At 38.7% G+C, this 16,346-nt stretch overlaps 1 protein-coding gene across 2 annotated transcripts in view; it reads left to right on the top strand.

Annotated features, from left to right (window-relative positions):
• LOC105224211 (E3 ubiquitin-protein ligase TRIM9) overlaps positions 1-14,777 on the top strand; it is a 247,688-nt gene extending 232,911 nt beyond the window's left edge. Inside the window, exons 7-11 of one of the 2 annotated variants that reach the window (XM_049446481.1) lie at positions 2,116-2,148; positions 5,523-5,662; positions 6,028-6,166; positions 9,040-9,273; positions 14,214-14,777. In XM_049446481.1, the coding sequence (XP_049302438.1) occupies positions 2,116-2,148; positions 5,523-5,662; positions 6,028-6,166; positions 9,040-9,273; positions 14,214-14,503 (836 nt within the window). In that variant the 3' untranslated portion in view covers positions 14,504-14,777. The remainder of the gene's footprint in view (positions 1-2,115; positions 2,149-5,522; positions 5,663-6,027; positions 6,167-9,039; positions 9,274-14,213) is intronic. The other variant, XM_049446482.1, reaches the window with a different exon arrangement.
• The last annotated feature ends 1,569 nt before the right edge of the window (positions 14,778-16,346 follow it).

Here is a 16,346-nt window from a genome sequence, read left to right on the forward strand (position 1 = left end):
CGCATCGGTCCAAATTTTACTCGGGTGCTAAGAAAAAAATGTCTAAAAGAAACAACAGCAAGTAAAGTCGTCAGCTAACAGTAAATTTTACCCGAACTGCCATTTTCGTACTAATCTGTATGATTGCCTTCAGTTTCCTAGCCCATTACAAGCATGGCGATGGTTTATTTGCATTTTCTATACACTTATTATAAGCCTCGATTGGAATGGTCTTCAGTAGCTTTTGCAATTTCGGCTTTTTCGGTTTCGTCTCATTTCTGGCACGCCATTCGCTTTATTGTTGGACAATTTCAAATTCATATTTATAAATTTGCTTTATACCTAAAACATTACCGAAATTTTGTGTGGAGACAATTCAAAAGAGATGTAAAAAGTCTCAGCTATCTGTCTGGCGCGAACACGATTATTTTCAAGGAAGGCTTCTTAAACGTTCTGTTTAAGTTTCAAACCTGGTTGAACGACTCGTGCTTGGATGACTTCACGACCCTCACTAAGAGCTTTGGATCACCCAAAAAATTCGTCGGATATTCTTTAAACAAATAACCATCTTGACGAGCAGAGTTAATTTAGCCATGAGCGTCCGTCTTTCCGTCTGTCTAGTCACTTAGATTTTGAGATATCATTCTGAAATTTTGCAGACGTATTTTTCTCTCCAAAAAGCTCCTCCTTTGTCGGAACCGTCGATATCGGACCAATATAGCATATAGCGGTCATACAAACTGAACAATTGGTATCAAGTGCTTGTAGAGAAAACTTTTTTATTTGACGAGATATCTGCACGAATTTTGGGACGGTATATTTTCTAAAGCAGCGGCACATTCTCCGAAGAAATTGTTCAGATCGGTGCAGTATAGCATATAGCTGTAATACAAAATGACCGCTTGAAATCAAGTTCTTGTATGGAATCTTTGGTTTTGATGTGGCATTTCGATTTAAAATGAAAGTGATTTACTTAAATAAGAGTACGTAGATTTCAAGAACGTTAGAGAATTAAACATAACAGTACCTTTTATAGTTATTTGCTGTCCATCATTGTTAGGCTTAGCAAAGCGCCGTGAACAATTGTATTATTGTAGTCAAAACAAGCCAACAAACAAACAATTCCTCCAGCGTGCAATGTCAGTACTTTCAAGTGATTTGCTGCACATTTCGCTGCCGATACCAGTGTGGCATCCTCATGAGAGGATGAGAGAAGTACGCGCCAAACACACACATAACTACAAATATCGGTGGCTGCTAGGTCCGAAATAGTCTAGGCAAGCGCGAACCGTGACACAATGCCACATGTTGTAGGGTTGTAGACAGCCGTGGCAACATAGGGACAGAATTGTGATAGCAGCAGCGTCGGTGGCAGCTGCGGCACAACAAATCACCAAAGCCACTTAACACTTAACACTTTTCAACAAAATTTTGATTGTTTTGAAAGTGTTTCCAATTGACGCGTCGCTACATACGCACACACACACACACACAACACATGCTGTTGGTAACGCGATACTTTTTTGAAGAGCTCTCGATGTGAATTACAACAAAATGTTGTTGATTTTGTTGAGGGCGAAAGTAGTTCAGAGCACTGCGGCGGTGCCGCGCAATTAAAATAGATGTAATTGCCGCGTAATTTATTATAGAATAGGTGCATTTGTGCTTGAGGTGTATTTAAATGCATTTACCACTTGTATATATGTATTATGTAATATGTATGTGCTTTATATAATGTATGTATGTATAGGTATGCATATGTAAGTGTATATGTATACCAAAACTGTATAATCTACATAATTGTGTATGTTTTGCTCTCTCTTTCTCTTGCACTCCATTACAAAAACAACAAAAAAAAAACAACCAAACAACAACCCATCATTTGTGACTCAACAATTTCGAAAACGAAAAAAATCTGCTTAAACCAAATTGAAATTCGGAAAATTAAAAACATTTTGTATACCCATATCACTTACCACTGACAATTAATATAATCACCTCAACGTCTCGTGCATTTTTACAACAAACACATGTGTACATATATGGCATTGCTGCACCACAACCCCTCATACACTCAACCATGAATGTGGTGGCACCGCAAATATGAAAAAAAAACCCAAACACGCCCCGAAATAGCTGTCAAAGATGGAGAAGAGCGATTACCAGCAGGTGAGATGTTGTTACCCGTTGTAAATGCAGCAACAACAACCAAAACAAATCATTATTCGACACTGCAAACAAAAACAACGGCAACTGCCACAGCTACTAGCACAAACGTTAATACCGCAACAACAACAATAACAACTAAATTTATGCGTACCGCAACACTACCCAAATCCATTTCGTCCAGATTTCAAACAGTACCCACCAACTTCACGCACCTAACCAATAATTATAATACCAACGACATCACCTCCACCACCAATAAAACCAACACCAATTCAAATACCAAAATCATAACATCATCATCAACAACAACATCATCACCGTCATTGTCACCAACGTTATCACTACCAACACTATCATTGTTATCAACAACACTCTATCCAACGTTAACAACAAAAAGTACACACACTATTTTTACGCTCATCCAAACATACATACTACCTAGAAATGTGTTTGTTTTGTTTTTGTGTTAGACCGATATTATCTTTGTGTTTTTTGGTTTTTAATTTGTGCTCTATTGTTTTGTTTTTAACGTAAGTTAACCAAAAACTGTTTCCACGTAAGATGACAATCTGTGTTTAAACCAAATCTCTTTCTGGAACTTGGAGCTTACCGCTTTGGTGTTGGTTTTAAGTTTGCCACAAAGTTTCTAACATCAAAAAGAAAACGTCAGAAACTCTAAACTGTATATTATATTTATTTATAATGTAATATACCTGCTTTATATCCAAAACAATAACCAAATTTTGTGTAGAGACGATTCTAATGAGATTTTGAAAGTCTCTAGTATCTCTCTGGTGCGAACACGGTGATTTTCAAGAAAAGCTTCTTTAACTTCCTCGATGTTAAGATTAACAGATGTGCAAGAACGTTTTTTGAATGAATTCTCAACCTTCAAAAACATACATCGGAGATCTCATACATATATGACAGCATGACGAGCAGAGTTAATTTGGCCATGTCCATCAGTCTTTCCATATATCTAGTCCGTCAGATTTTCAGACATCGATCTGAAATTTTACACAAGTATTTTCCTACCTAAGGAGCTGCTCTTCTTTCGAACGAAATCAGTCTATAATCATGCCTGCTTCCCAATTTAACAATTTAAATTCCATCTGATTCTTTCGTTTTACAGTTTATATGTAGATCGATAGTTAATGTCAACGATAATTAGACTTTGCAAGAATATCGCCTTTTAGACCATCACTAGTCTAAAAATTGTGGAAATCAGATTATACCTTTTCAACCCCGCAGATAAATATGGAATAGGTGGACCTCGATGTCAAACAATATAACAAATATTAGTGAATCTGCGTTATCTAGTATTGAAATTCGGTGAGCATATTTTTGTGCCAAAAAATGAATAAAATCAGGCAATACTTTCCCTAGCTCACATAATTATGTCTAATATAAATATTTTGAAATTCCTTTTGATTTTTTCCACATATATCGGTAAATCTAAATGAAATTCATAGAGAATATCTAGTGTATATTTATTCCTAAAATGGATACGTTAGATTAGGTTATCTTGGTAGACCAATGAGTGACGCATAAACTTCTAAGTTTTAGTCCTTTGCGATTCCGCATGGAGTTCAGTTACTGGGTCCATGACGAGTAGTCATACTTTAGGAACTATAACAGACTCTGTGACCACACTATCGATACCTCCTCCAGTGTTTCATACCGTAGGAACCCCAGATGCTTACAGCGTAGTCTTGCCAATGCTGAACAAGTGCACAAGAGATGCTCCATTGTTTCTATAGTGCCTTGCTTTAGGCATTTCCTACATAAAATCGATAAAATCGGGGTAAAAGTTTCTCTAATTCCCTTATACTTAATATAAGGATTTGCGAACATCTGCTTGTTTTTATGTTATACAGGTCAAAATATACCTCATATTAATAAGAGAGAGAGCAACTATTTCTGGTCGTGATAAGTCGTATTATCAAAACTGTATAAAATCAGGTCAATATGTCTCCTAGCTCCCACATGTCTTATATAAGAGTTTCAAATTTCCGGTTTGCTCTATACTCGTACTATATACATCTGTCAATATGAAAGTGAGGGTATAATACAGGGTATACTCTAGCTTCATACAGAAAATGTGTAACATCGGTCCACAAATAACCCGAGCTCACATATGCCACAGGGAATGATTTTCGTTATTATACATTGTGACAAAAAAATGCCCGGAAATTTGAAATAAAATCCAAAACATTTAAATATTCATTAATATTTGTTTTGTCGCCTTCAAGGTAATCCCCACCAGATGTAATACACTTATGCCAACAATTCTTCCAGCCCTTCAATCACTTTTTATAAACACTTTTTGGCATGGCTTTCAGCGATGCGGGTTCTATACCGATGATTGTTGACTTGGTTGCATGTCAACCTCATAAACCCATGTCTCATCGGCAGTTATAATGCTCTACATGAATGTGTGATCGCAATTCGGAGATTACCAAGTCCAAAGAGACCTGTTTACGGTACTCTTTTTGAAAAAAAAAATCGGTTTTATGGGACATGTCGAGCAAGAACGCGTTTCATGCCCGAAATCAGTCGAATAGACTCGCGAGAAGTGGCGAGCTCTCTGGCTATCTCTCTAACACTTGTCTGACGATTTTCAAGCAAACTTTTTGACAGAGCGCGTTAATATTTGGCGTAGTAATTAAGAACAGTCCTACCAACTTAGCAAAATACATTTTTTTGAAATATCATTTACCCGGGGGATTTGATTACAATTTCCGAAAGCTTTTTGGTCACTATGTACGAGTATCATATCGATAATGCCGAATATGTCGGTTAGTGTCTGAGTTATCTTCACAAAATTACCTAAAACATCGGTTATAACTGTGTAAGCCAAATCTTTATACAATCAGCATAAACCTTCGCCTAGTCTCAATATATCCGATGGAGTGATTTCCGACTCCGCCACTTTGCTTGAATTTACGGCACATTTAAATCATTTGAGTTCATTAAGTTGATTTACGAGAGCAAAAAATATTTGGTTACATACAAACTTAGCGCTTCCTTACTTTTTGTAATTATATATTGAACTAATTTTCCTATATCCAGCACAAACTTTAATCCACTAACATTGCCAAAATATAATTTTAAGTTTTGCATTAATACCTTTATTTGTTTATACTATTTTCCACGCTCACTTTTAGTTGTTGTTGTGCCTGTACCGTATTATTTAGTTTACTTTACATATATTTGCATTTGTTCTTGTTAATTTAGTTGTCATTTAATTATTTAGTGTATTCTCATTTGCGCAAACCTAATTAATTTCACTTCATTGGCAATTCAACAATAATATCATAATCTAATGGACACTTTTTTTTTGGGTTTTCCTTCTCTCCGCTGACGTACAACAGCGCCCTTAGCGCCAACCATTGTTCCGGAGGATTGTTCGGCAGAAAATAATTCGGTTACCGTGGCGTGGCAAGCACCAGCCCACTCCATCGTTGATGGCTATGTACTGGAGTTGGACGATGGCAGCGGTGGCGAGTTTCGGGTAAGTGAAAATTCAAGGATTTTTTAAACATTTTACGTTAGGGTTCGGTACGAAAAAGTCCCTGTAACTAAAGCCTATAACTGAATCGGTGTTCAGCTGGGCTCATAAGAAGCCATGATTAGGTTTTAGGAAGTCTATAAAGTTTTCATTTAGTTTTATCGAAAATTTTCTCAAAATTAAAAAAAATTAAATTAATAAATTAAAATTATTAATTAAATTAATCGAATCTAGAAAGACAATACATAGTTTTTCGTCTTAAACTCTATCACGCATCCGTATTTACTACACTACTAAGCAAATTAATTTCATTTCCGCCTAGTATTTTAATAAATTTATCTATTCATTTTTCCACCTTTTGCTCTTAGGAGGTGTACTGCGGCAAAGAAACAATTTGCACCGTGGACGGGCTCCACTTCAATTCCATGTACAATGCGCGCGTCAAGGCATTCAACAATGCGGGCGAGGGCGAATATTCCGAACTCATTGGATTGCAAACGGCGGAAGGTGAGTGAGCACAACAGAGCACACAATGCGCTGGAAAAATGTATATAGAATTATTTTAGACAATACTTGAGCATCAGTAAGAGGATACATATTGATGCGATATGCTTTCTTTTTATTCACCAAACGATTTCAGAATTTCAATTAACTAAAGCGAAGGAGTGTTTTTGAAAAGAGTTGTTCTTTATGAAATGCATAAAATGCAGATAGACATATCAATGGCGCTAGTGAATTCAATGAAAATTGAAAATGTTTATTAAATTTTTGCTTTTTGCGTGAATAAACACAAGACACAGCTGAACAATAGCTTCTAATGTGATGCGGTAAATGTTGGTCGACTTTGTCCTCTCATCAAGAATGTTGTATTCGACAATCACTGAGATTATAGAAATAGCCTTAAGAAGGTTGCACCTATTTGCCACAAAACATAGTATAATGAGGCTACTGTGTTTCACGAATAAAACCTATATACCCTCGATTGAGTCTTCGCTCACTTGGTACAATAATTCCTTTGTCCTCCACAAACAAATATTTATTTTATCGCCTTCAAAGTAATCCCAACCAGATGTAAAACACTTATGCCATTGAATATTCCGATCCTCGAAACACTTTTCACAAGTACTTTTTGGGATGGCCTTTAGCTCCTTCAGCGAATTTGTTTTATCTCTTCAATCGACGGAAAACGGGTTCCATGCAGCGGCAATTTCAGTTTGGGTAACAAAAAAAAACCCCACGGAGCCAAATCTGGTGAATACGGCGGTTGAGTGATCTTGTTCACTTCGTTTTTAACTTTAAATTCGGTCTCAATCGGGGCTTGGTGCGATGGTGAATTATCATCGTGTAAAATACATGAGTTGTTCCTTCCACAATTCCGGCTCTTTTCGACGAATGTTTTTACGACAACGGCGACTAACAGAAGTTTTCAAGCCCGGAGCATACTCCTGTAGAACCACCAGAGGGAACTAGTTAGTGATACCTAGAGCATATTAAAATTATGGAACACTTCTCCAGCTTACTGAATGGCAGTGAAAGCATATCACCAGGAGATGGTGAACCCGATTTCTCAATTGATGACAGTGAAGCAGACGTTCCATTGCCCGATCATGACACATTCGATAGCTATTACCCGTCTGAAGAACAACAAAGCGGCGGGGACCAATGTATTGCCGGCCAAGCTATTCAAATACAATGGCGAAGAATTGATAAGGAGTGTGCATCAACTTCTTTGTAAAATATGATCGGACGAAAGCATGCCCGACGATTGGAATTTAAGTGTGCTCTGCCCAATCCACAAAAAGAGAGACTCCAAAAACTGTGGCAACTACCGTGGGATAAGTCTCCTCAACATAGCGTATAAGTTTCTATGGAGCGTATTGTGTGAAAGATTAAAGCCCACCGTCAACAAACTGATTGGACCTTATCAGTATGCGACTGGCAAATCGTGCGACTTCTTCACATCTACTCTTGGAGAAAATAATTCGAGCTGCAGAGCTTAAAAAAGAATAGTCACATACCATATCTTCGTCGAGGACAGAAGTCGTCGCACTCGCGACTTGACTCCTACGTCACTGTTATTAGTCATAACTTTGACGTCGTAGATAGTTTCGTCTATCTTGGAACCATCAATAACACCAACAATAACGTCAACACAGTATTCCAACGCTGAATAACTCTTGCCATCAGCTGCTACTTCGGACTAAGTTGGCAATTGAGAAGTAAAATCCTCTCTCGACGAACAAAAACAAAACTCTATATGTCAGTAATGGTGTTCTATGGTGCAGACGCATGGACGATGACTGATAAGTCGACGTTACGAGTTTTCGAGAGAAAGATTCTGCGAAAGATTTATGGTCCTTTGCGCATTGGCAACGGCGAATACTGCATTCGATGGAACGATAAGCTGTATGAGACATACGACGACATTGTCGTGGTTCAGCGAATGAAAAAACAGCGGCTACGCTGGCGAGGTCATGTTGTCCGGATGGATAAAAACATTCCAGCTCTGAAAGTATTCGACGCAGTATACACCGGGGAAGCAGAGGAAAAGGAAGACCTCCACTCCGTCGGAAGGACCAGGTAGGGAAGGACCTAGCTTCGCTTGGCGCCACATTGGGAAAAGAAGAAACGACTGACGCGCTATTGTTAACTCGGCGTTAACCGCGTAAGCGATGTCTATGCCGGCAAAGAAGAAGAAGAGCTGAAATTGCTCCGTGGCCCCGTTTTCAGTAAAATAATTAAATATTTTGCATTTTATTTACAAGTTACCGGTACCTTTATATATATATGTGTACTTTTTTCAAACATATATTCGTTGTCTATAATCAATTTTAATTTCTTGCTACAGCAATAAAAGCAGCCTGCAATAAGTGCACAATAAAATGACAATTGCCACAATTGGTGGCAACTAATAAATCCTCAATAACGCAACAAGTGAATGAACGCCGGCGAATGATAATAAAAATTGAAAGCACCGAAGCAGCGGAGTGAGCTGTCGACTACTGCATTTTTTGCTGTTAGTGGCAGTGCTACAGTTGTAGCATACTTTGTGGCGCTTTCGATAGCGCAGCCACTCATGAAAAGGATTATTCCAATAACAACACTCAATATTGCGCTCAACTATAACGTTTGCTTTTATTAGCACTTCTGCAATATTATTTTTTATTTTTTCATTTATCAGTTTGTTACATTTTCTTGTAGCACCACTCGAGGCACTCTACTGTGCTGTTGCGCTTCTGCTTATATACATACATACATAAATATGTATATCTCACAACATTATTATTTTTTTTTCATAATAAGTTTACAGTAAAATCTACTTCCAGCATATAATTTTACTTATTTTTGAAATAATTCTTGTTCTTCTTTATCCTTCACAGTTGCCTGGTTCACATTTGATCCGATCCTGAGTGGTGGCGCCGGCTCCGGACTGGTTTTTAGCAACAATAATGCCACAGTATCGGTGGAGGGTTGGGAGCACCGGGTGGCTTTGGGTTCGGTTGGATTCTCGCGCGGCATCCACTACTGGGAATTCACCGTTGACAAGTATACAATGGATACGGATCCAGCGTTCGGTGTGGCGCGCATCGATGTCAATCGCAACAAAATGCTGGGTAAGCGAAAGATTGGTGAAGTGGGTGGGCGGTGGGTGTCTTTCATAAACTCACAAATCAAAATGGCACAATAAAAATTGCAGTGAATATTGTGCTAAGTGAATATAAATATAAACGTTTTTACTGTGTGATAGTTTGAAAGTTTGCTACACTTAAAGGATTTTCATATCCGTTGACTTTAGTACGCCAGTTGGAACTTTTTGCAACTGGTTGGTCATAATTTTTCCATTTGCCTTAATGGCGTATTTCCTTTGCTCTGAAAGTGGTCTTAAAGTTTGACATGACACCATTCTCTCTTTTTTAATAACACAACAACAGATTTAAGTGAAACGTTGAGAATAGACAAAATTAAAAAAGCTAAAGTTTATAAATATAAAAAGTAAAGCACCGCCGATTTTTAAATTTTTTTGATAAAAATAATTAAAATCTCAGTTTAAAAGCTGTAGACATACACTGCTCCAAATGACAGCAGAAGGGCTTGGGTGAGGTAAGGTATACTCTTCCTGCCATGAATGACTTAAGTGGCGAAATACCACTGACTCTTTACCCAAAGGACAGCATTACCAAAGTGTAAATTTCATTAAGAAGTCCAAGGTTATCCTCAGCAGCAGTAAGGCTGAATAAAATGATTCCGCTCTTGTGCTACTGCTTAAGGATAGTACAATCAAGTGGTACACCGACAGTTCGAAAACGTGGGAAGAAATTGGTGCAGGAATCGCAGGACCATGCACCAAACTCTCCGCACCTGTGGAAAGTTTTAAGAGCGTATTCCAAAAAGAAATCTTTGCTATAAGTCGGAGATAAACCTCCAAAACAACCAACGCAATGAATGGGTAGTTATACTCAGCGGCACTCAAAGCAATCTCTGCATACGTGATTAAATCCCAATTGGTGCAGAAGTGAACAGTCTATGAGATAGTAAGTAAGTGCACCTTATCTGAGTGCTCGGTCACAAAGATATAACCGCGAATGAACTTGCTGATGAGCTCGCACGCACCGCAGCATCCACCATGGTAGGACTCGAAACTTTCATTGCCGTTGGTCCCCATGTCATAAAGGAGCTGCTCCACAAGGATGAAAGAGTGGGCAGGGTGGGGTATTGACAACAACTCCAAGGAATACGCCATGCCAAACTGCTAATGGGTGGTTACAACCTTAAAAGGTTTCAATAATGTATACTCAACCTCCCAAGGAACAAATAAAGGCCACTTGTCGCGTTCTGCACTAGCCACTGTAAGCTCAAGAAGCACTTGCTTAATTTTGGCTTAGCTTCCTGTGTAATACTCGGTTCTGCAGCTGTATATAGGAATATACAATTTACTGGGGCTAGGTGAATCATTGTGACTTCGGAGAGGGAACAATAGACCTTAAGTCGCGGTGAAATCCTCATTTATTAAGAAGCGTTAGGATACCGGCCTTAGTTAGGTAGCTATTCACAAGAAAGGCGGTATGAGCCGGAGCGTTGTCGTGGTGCAACTTCCGATCGACTTTGATGTCTTGTCAGACCCGATTGACCCTTCGTTTGAGTCTCTTGAGGACTTCTGCGTAAAACTTGGCATTTACGGTTTGACCAGGACGAAGAAATTCATGGTGAACGATGCATTTGATGTAAAAAAAGACAATGACCATCGTTTTCACTTTGGATTTGCTCATTCTTCCAGTCTTTATCAGCGACCTCTTCCCAGCCCTCCAAAAAGGCCTGGTGCCACCGAAACATACCACTTCTTCCTAAAGCAACATCTGGGTAAGCCTGCTTGATCATATGAAACGTCTCTGTCGCAGATTTACCGAGTTTCACACAAAATGTAATCGCATACCTTAGCTCTAACGAACCCTGCATTTTCCGCTTGTACCACTGACAGAAACACGTCGCGCGATAATGTTTGTCCTGACTCCCCAGGTGCTCGGAGTCAACTGACCAGCCGCCCGTTCGTTAGTTAGGGACTCCGAAGTATAGTCGCGGTGGAAGAAAATATGTCCTATAACATACCTACGTTGTATATTTCTTTTATGTCTAAAAATATGAGATCCGAGGTGTTTTTAGATTGATCTGGTAAAGCAGGACATTCTAGGAGACTTCACTTCTATTTCCTGTATGTCTAAAAGTATGAGATCCAAAATGTTTTTGCCTTAATCAGCCAAAGCGGGACATTCGAGGAGGAAGTGTTGAAACGACTCTATCCCATGTTCTTCCAAACAGGTCATGCACCTGTCATCAGACCGGATCCAGATAGGCTAGTGTCCAGTTAGGACTCCTACAACCATTGAAAGTAGACCGTGCTGAGAGCGTTCCTTGGATCTCCTGCTATTTACTCTGGGTCAGAAGGACCTTGTGACTGCGAGCTTAAGTCTATAATCGCTGCCTTCGCCGCTATGTCCACCCGTGCTATATGTGAGAAAACATTCAGTGCCATAGTTAATGTGATTCTTAGTGCATCACGCATACTGATGAGAGTGGTCCGTTGAACACTCGATTATTTTCTTGTGAGCTTAGTCTTTACTAGCGTCTTCCATCAAACAAAAATTTGGTAGAACATTATAGGCTTAATTATGGATTCATAGAGCCTAAGAGCTACCTTTGGTGAAAGTTCACACCTTTAGCCAATGGCTCCTTTACAGCAGTAGAGGGCAACCGGCTTCCTTGCTCTTTTTTCCATGTTGCGTTCTACAAAACCTTCCTGTCTACCATGAGCCCTAGGTATAAGTCTAAGTTAAGACTATTAATCATTGGTGTGAAATGTAGTGGCATCATCAACGGCGTCTTAAGTATGCTTGAATTCCTAACTGTCAACGTCGTTTAGCTGCTTCAAATGCGAAAGACGAAAGCTGTCCTTCATTTTCTGTTACATCCCAGCTTCGTTTGCTTACAATTTAATTAAAATCCTTTATAATTTGAAAACTTTCGCGTATTTTGTTTGCATTTTGCCATTATCAATTTGTCATTTGGCGCACGCAGACGTTCATTGTTTTATTTTATTTCAATAACGTCACCTTTGTGGAGTTCAACAACTTCCGCCTGCCGACTGAACGCAATATCCTTAAGTAAATATTATCTTTTCTTACTTTCATATCCACAAAGTGCCAAGTTGTGTTCGCACTCGAATTCGTACGAAATATTTTCAAAAGGCTTCTTATGCGTTGTCTTCCTGAGACACATTTCAATCGAACCGAAAATGGCGATATCGTTTGAATTTTCTTTGCCACTCGATATTTAATGACGCCAGGTTTTTGGCAAAGAAAAGTCAACGGCGGCACTTAGGTGTAGTTGTTGTTGCACATAGCCAAAGAGACGCGTAAAAAGTTTCTTGCGTTTATTCGCTTCACTTTTGCAAATGAAAAAGTTTCTTATTAACGTTTATAGAATCGGAAGTATCGGCACTTATGCAATGGTTGCCGCGTGGCAACCTGGGCTAGTCCCCTACCGCTAGTCACCTACCCCTCTTCCGTTGTTTCATGAAAGCTATTGATTCAGAGTGTCTCAGTTGTTCACTTAAGAAATTTTCTATCGTTTTATTGCTTTTGTTTTTTATTTATTTTCCGGTGTTAAGTGCTATCACCAAAACGTTTTTGCACTGTTCAATTTAAATGAGGATATAGCAGTTTAAAACAAGGAAAACCCGTTTTTTTTGGAGAGAAAAAGATCTGGGCGAAATTTCAGATTAATATCTCAAATCTGATGGACTAGTTCTCATATACTCGTATACAGACGCCCATGGCTAAATCGATTCAGCTCGTTTCTTTGATCATTTGTATATACATTTTGTAGGGTCTCCAATGATTCAGAGCAATGGAACGTCCGCTCCATCGTCATCGATTGAGGATTCAGGTTCACAATGGTGTTAAACTGTCACTGCCATTCAGCAGATTGGAGAAGAGTTCCCTCCGAAATTTCAGTAAGTCTATGCATCTGTTGCTGGATCACCTTTGGAGGTTCTACAAGAGTAAGTTCCGGTCTTAAAATGTTCTGTTAATCGCCGCTTGTTATCGAAGGATTCTCGAGCATTACCCCTGTTGGCCAGCTTCTCAAGCTCTTCGTAATCACGCATTTCGGCCTCTCTATTTTCTGTCTACAAATGCGTCTCGCTTCCTTCTTCAACTCTCATAGTATACTTAACCCATCCCGCACATGTTGTGGTCGATTTTAACGTTGCAAGGTGGGCAGTCTTTTCTCTCCACAGCGACACGGCACTGTTTATTTGCGTTTTTCGAAAACCAATAGTTTCGTTTGCAGCGGTACGTAAAGCGCTGGAAATGCCGTCCCACAGTTCCCTTAAACCGAATTGCTGATGAGTAATTGCACCTTTTCGACGTCGTACCTTACTTGTGTTTGTTGACGTGTGATTTTTGCTACGTGAAGGCGGATGCGTATCTTAGTTTCAGCAAGATAGTGGTTCGAGTCAGTGTTGTGGCTTCCGTCCATCACTTCATGACGGATCTGGTCGGTGGCTTTTCGATCCGGAGACAGCCAGGTACCTTGATGAATTTTCTTATGCTGGAAGATGGTACTACAGATAATTACATATCGGGCCGCGGTGAATCCGATCAGCATCAACCCATTTGGGGATGTTTCATCATGTAGGCTGAATTTATTTCAGTTGTCATATTAGAACATTGAGGATACACTCCTCAACTGCAACCTTAGCAAAATTTGAACAGTTCTCAGCCCATTTTTGATAGTAATAGAGAGATTACGTCCAGTAACGGTGGTGCTCTTCCTGAAACAGGTCTGACGGGAAATAATTTTAGCTTTTTTTAATATCAAGGACTTTTATAGTTGGCATCACAAATGAATAGATTTGGTTAGGTCGTGGCGTTTGAGTTCCACAAATTTCTTAAACTTTAGGAGAGAAAAATGTTGTCACAAAGTAATTACTATACATATTTTAATTTCCTCTATGTATTTATTTATTATTTTAACATTCAACTTATTTTCTTTGCAGGCAAAGACGAAAAATCATTTGCCATGTACATTGACGGACAGCGCTCATGGTTTCAGCATAATTCCGTGCACGAGCGACGCGTCGAGGGTGGTATAACCACTGGTAGCACCATTGGCGTGCTACTCGATCTAGAACGACATACTTTAAGTTTTCTCGTCAATGAAATGCCACAAGGTTCCGTGGCATTCCGCGATCTCTACGGTGTCTTCTACCCGGCCGTGAGCATTAATCGCGGCGTGACACTGACCTTACACACCGCCATGGAGGCGCCGAAAATGGACTACTTCTGAGTAAGATTGAATAAGATGCGTTGCAATCCGAGAGAATGAACCGAAGTGACCGCAGTGTTGGGAAGTAGGAGAAGTGCAACGCTTAGGCGCGCTTCAGCTGTCTTGTAAATATTTCGTATTTAAGCGCAACTTGAAGAACTAGCAATGCATATACATACGAGTACATACCTAGGCGTCTACTTACACGTTTTTAAATGTATTTATAGGTTTAATTAGCATATTAATTTTTATGTAATTCGATTTGTAAGTAGCATAAATGGGTCGCTGACACATATCTTAAGCATTTAAAATGAAATGGAATTCAAAATCGCCATAATATTCCAATTATTAATTTTTATAAACATTTTGCATGTTAACCCACATCGGTACTAGTAAGGTCTAAGTCTATAGTTCGTACAAAATTCAGCATTTGCAGCTACAAAAATTTTGAAAAAATATTAAAAACGAAGTTTGAAAAATCAGATGGCATGTTGCAACAACAGACGATAGAAATAATAAAAAATTAAAGCAATAGTCGGTTTAAAACATTTAGAAGTGATAATGCTTCGATGAACCTTATAATATGAGCAGGCATTAACACATGTACAAACAAACAAACAATCTAAAAAATCTAAAGAGGTTCACCGAAAACTGGTTTAAACACAAGTCACTGTTAAAAAAATAGCCAAAAATTAAAGTTTAAAAAATAAAATATTAAATTGTTGAAATGTTGAAGAAAACAGTAAATAACGCGTGACTGCCAACGAAAATCAAATACTTATTATATGCAATACGTCGCAATCATAATCTTTCACCTTTTTAGAGGTTAGATAGAGTCAGACACGTGGAAAATTTACCGATTTTTGTTTGCCAATAATTTTTTTTTATTTTACAAAATAAAAAAAAAACTTAGCATTACTTAGCGTCTGTCACACGTTCTACTATATATTTATTGCGATCTTTGGATCGTGATCCATATTGATGACAGCTTCAATGACTATCACGCCGATTTTTAACTTTTTCATTACTTTGTTCCCTCGTATCACGAATTTGCATACAAAATGTTGTGGTTCGCTTGAGCAGTAATGAACTTTCAAGGCGCGATCTACGATGTTCCGGATTTCAAAATACTTTACAGTCATCTCATATTGTGTTTCATGTGGCGGCCTGTTTTTTAGATATTTTTTTTTTTGGTTTTTGGAGGACCAGTAAATAGATTAAGTCGAAGAGACCGAAACCCATATCGTCGTCTTCCTCTGACTCCATTTGCATTGGAAATTTTACAGCTGCTGCTAGCCACTAGCCCTCGAACGTTTCAAAGAGTCCGAGAACCCTTGGCTTATTATCTAATAACTCAAATACATATTTTACGAATTATTACTTTACTTTTCAGAGCGACTTTTAAAGATATTATGCTTTGAAAAAATGTTTGTTTTTAGAAAATTCTGACTACTCCTAACCCATTATGTTCCAAAATAAAAGCGAAAGCTGAAATATGCCACAATCACATCTATCTCCGATTAAACAACTTTTTTTCTTTAAAGCAGTCATAATCTAGCGCCTTGTAGTTTAGGTTATTTTATTCTGGTAGGCCAATGAGCCACGCATATATCAGTTTGATCCTTTACGATACTAGATGGAGTTCTGTTACTGGTTCATAAGGACTAGTCATCCTTTAGAATCCATGCTCCGGATGCGAATTTTACCTGACGTCGTCGCCTCACTATCGATACCTCCTCCAGTGTATCATACCCTGGGGACCCCAATTGCTTATAGCGTAGTCTTACTAATGTGGGACAAGTGCACAAGAGATGCTCCATTGTTTCACTGGTGCCTTGCTCTAGATATTTCCTGCAATCTTTTC

This window comes from Bactrocera dorsalis, chromosome 1 (assembly GCF_023373825.1).
Source record: "Bactrocera dorsalis isolate Fly_Bdor chromosome 1, ASM2337382v1, whole genome shotgun sequence".
In the NCBI taxonomy this organism is placed as follows: domain Eukaryota; kingdom Metazoa; phylum Arthropoda; class Insecta; order Diptera; family Tephritidae; genus Bactrocera; species Bactrocera dorsalis.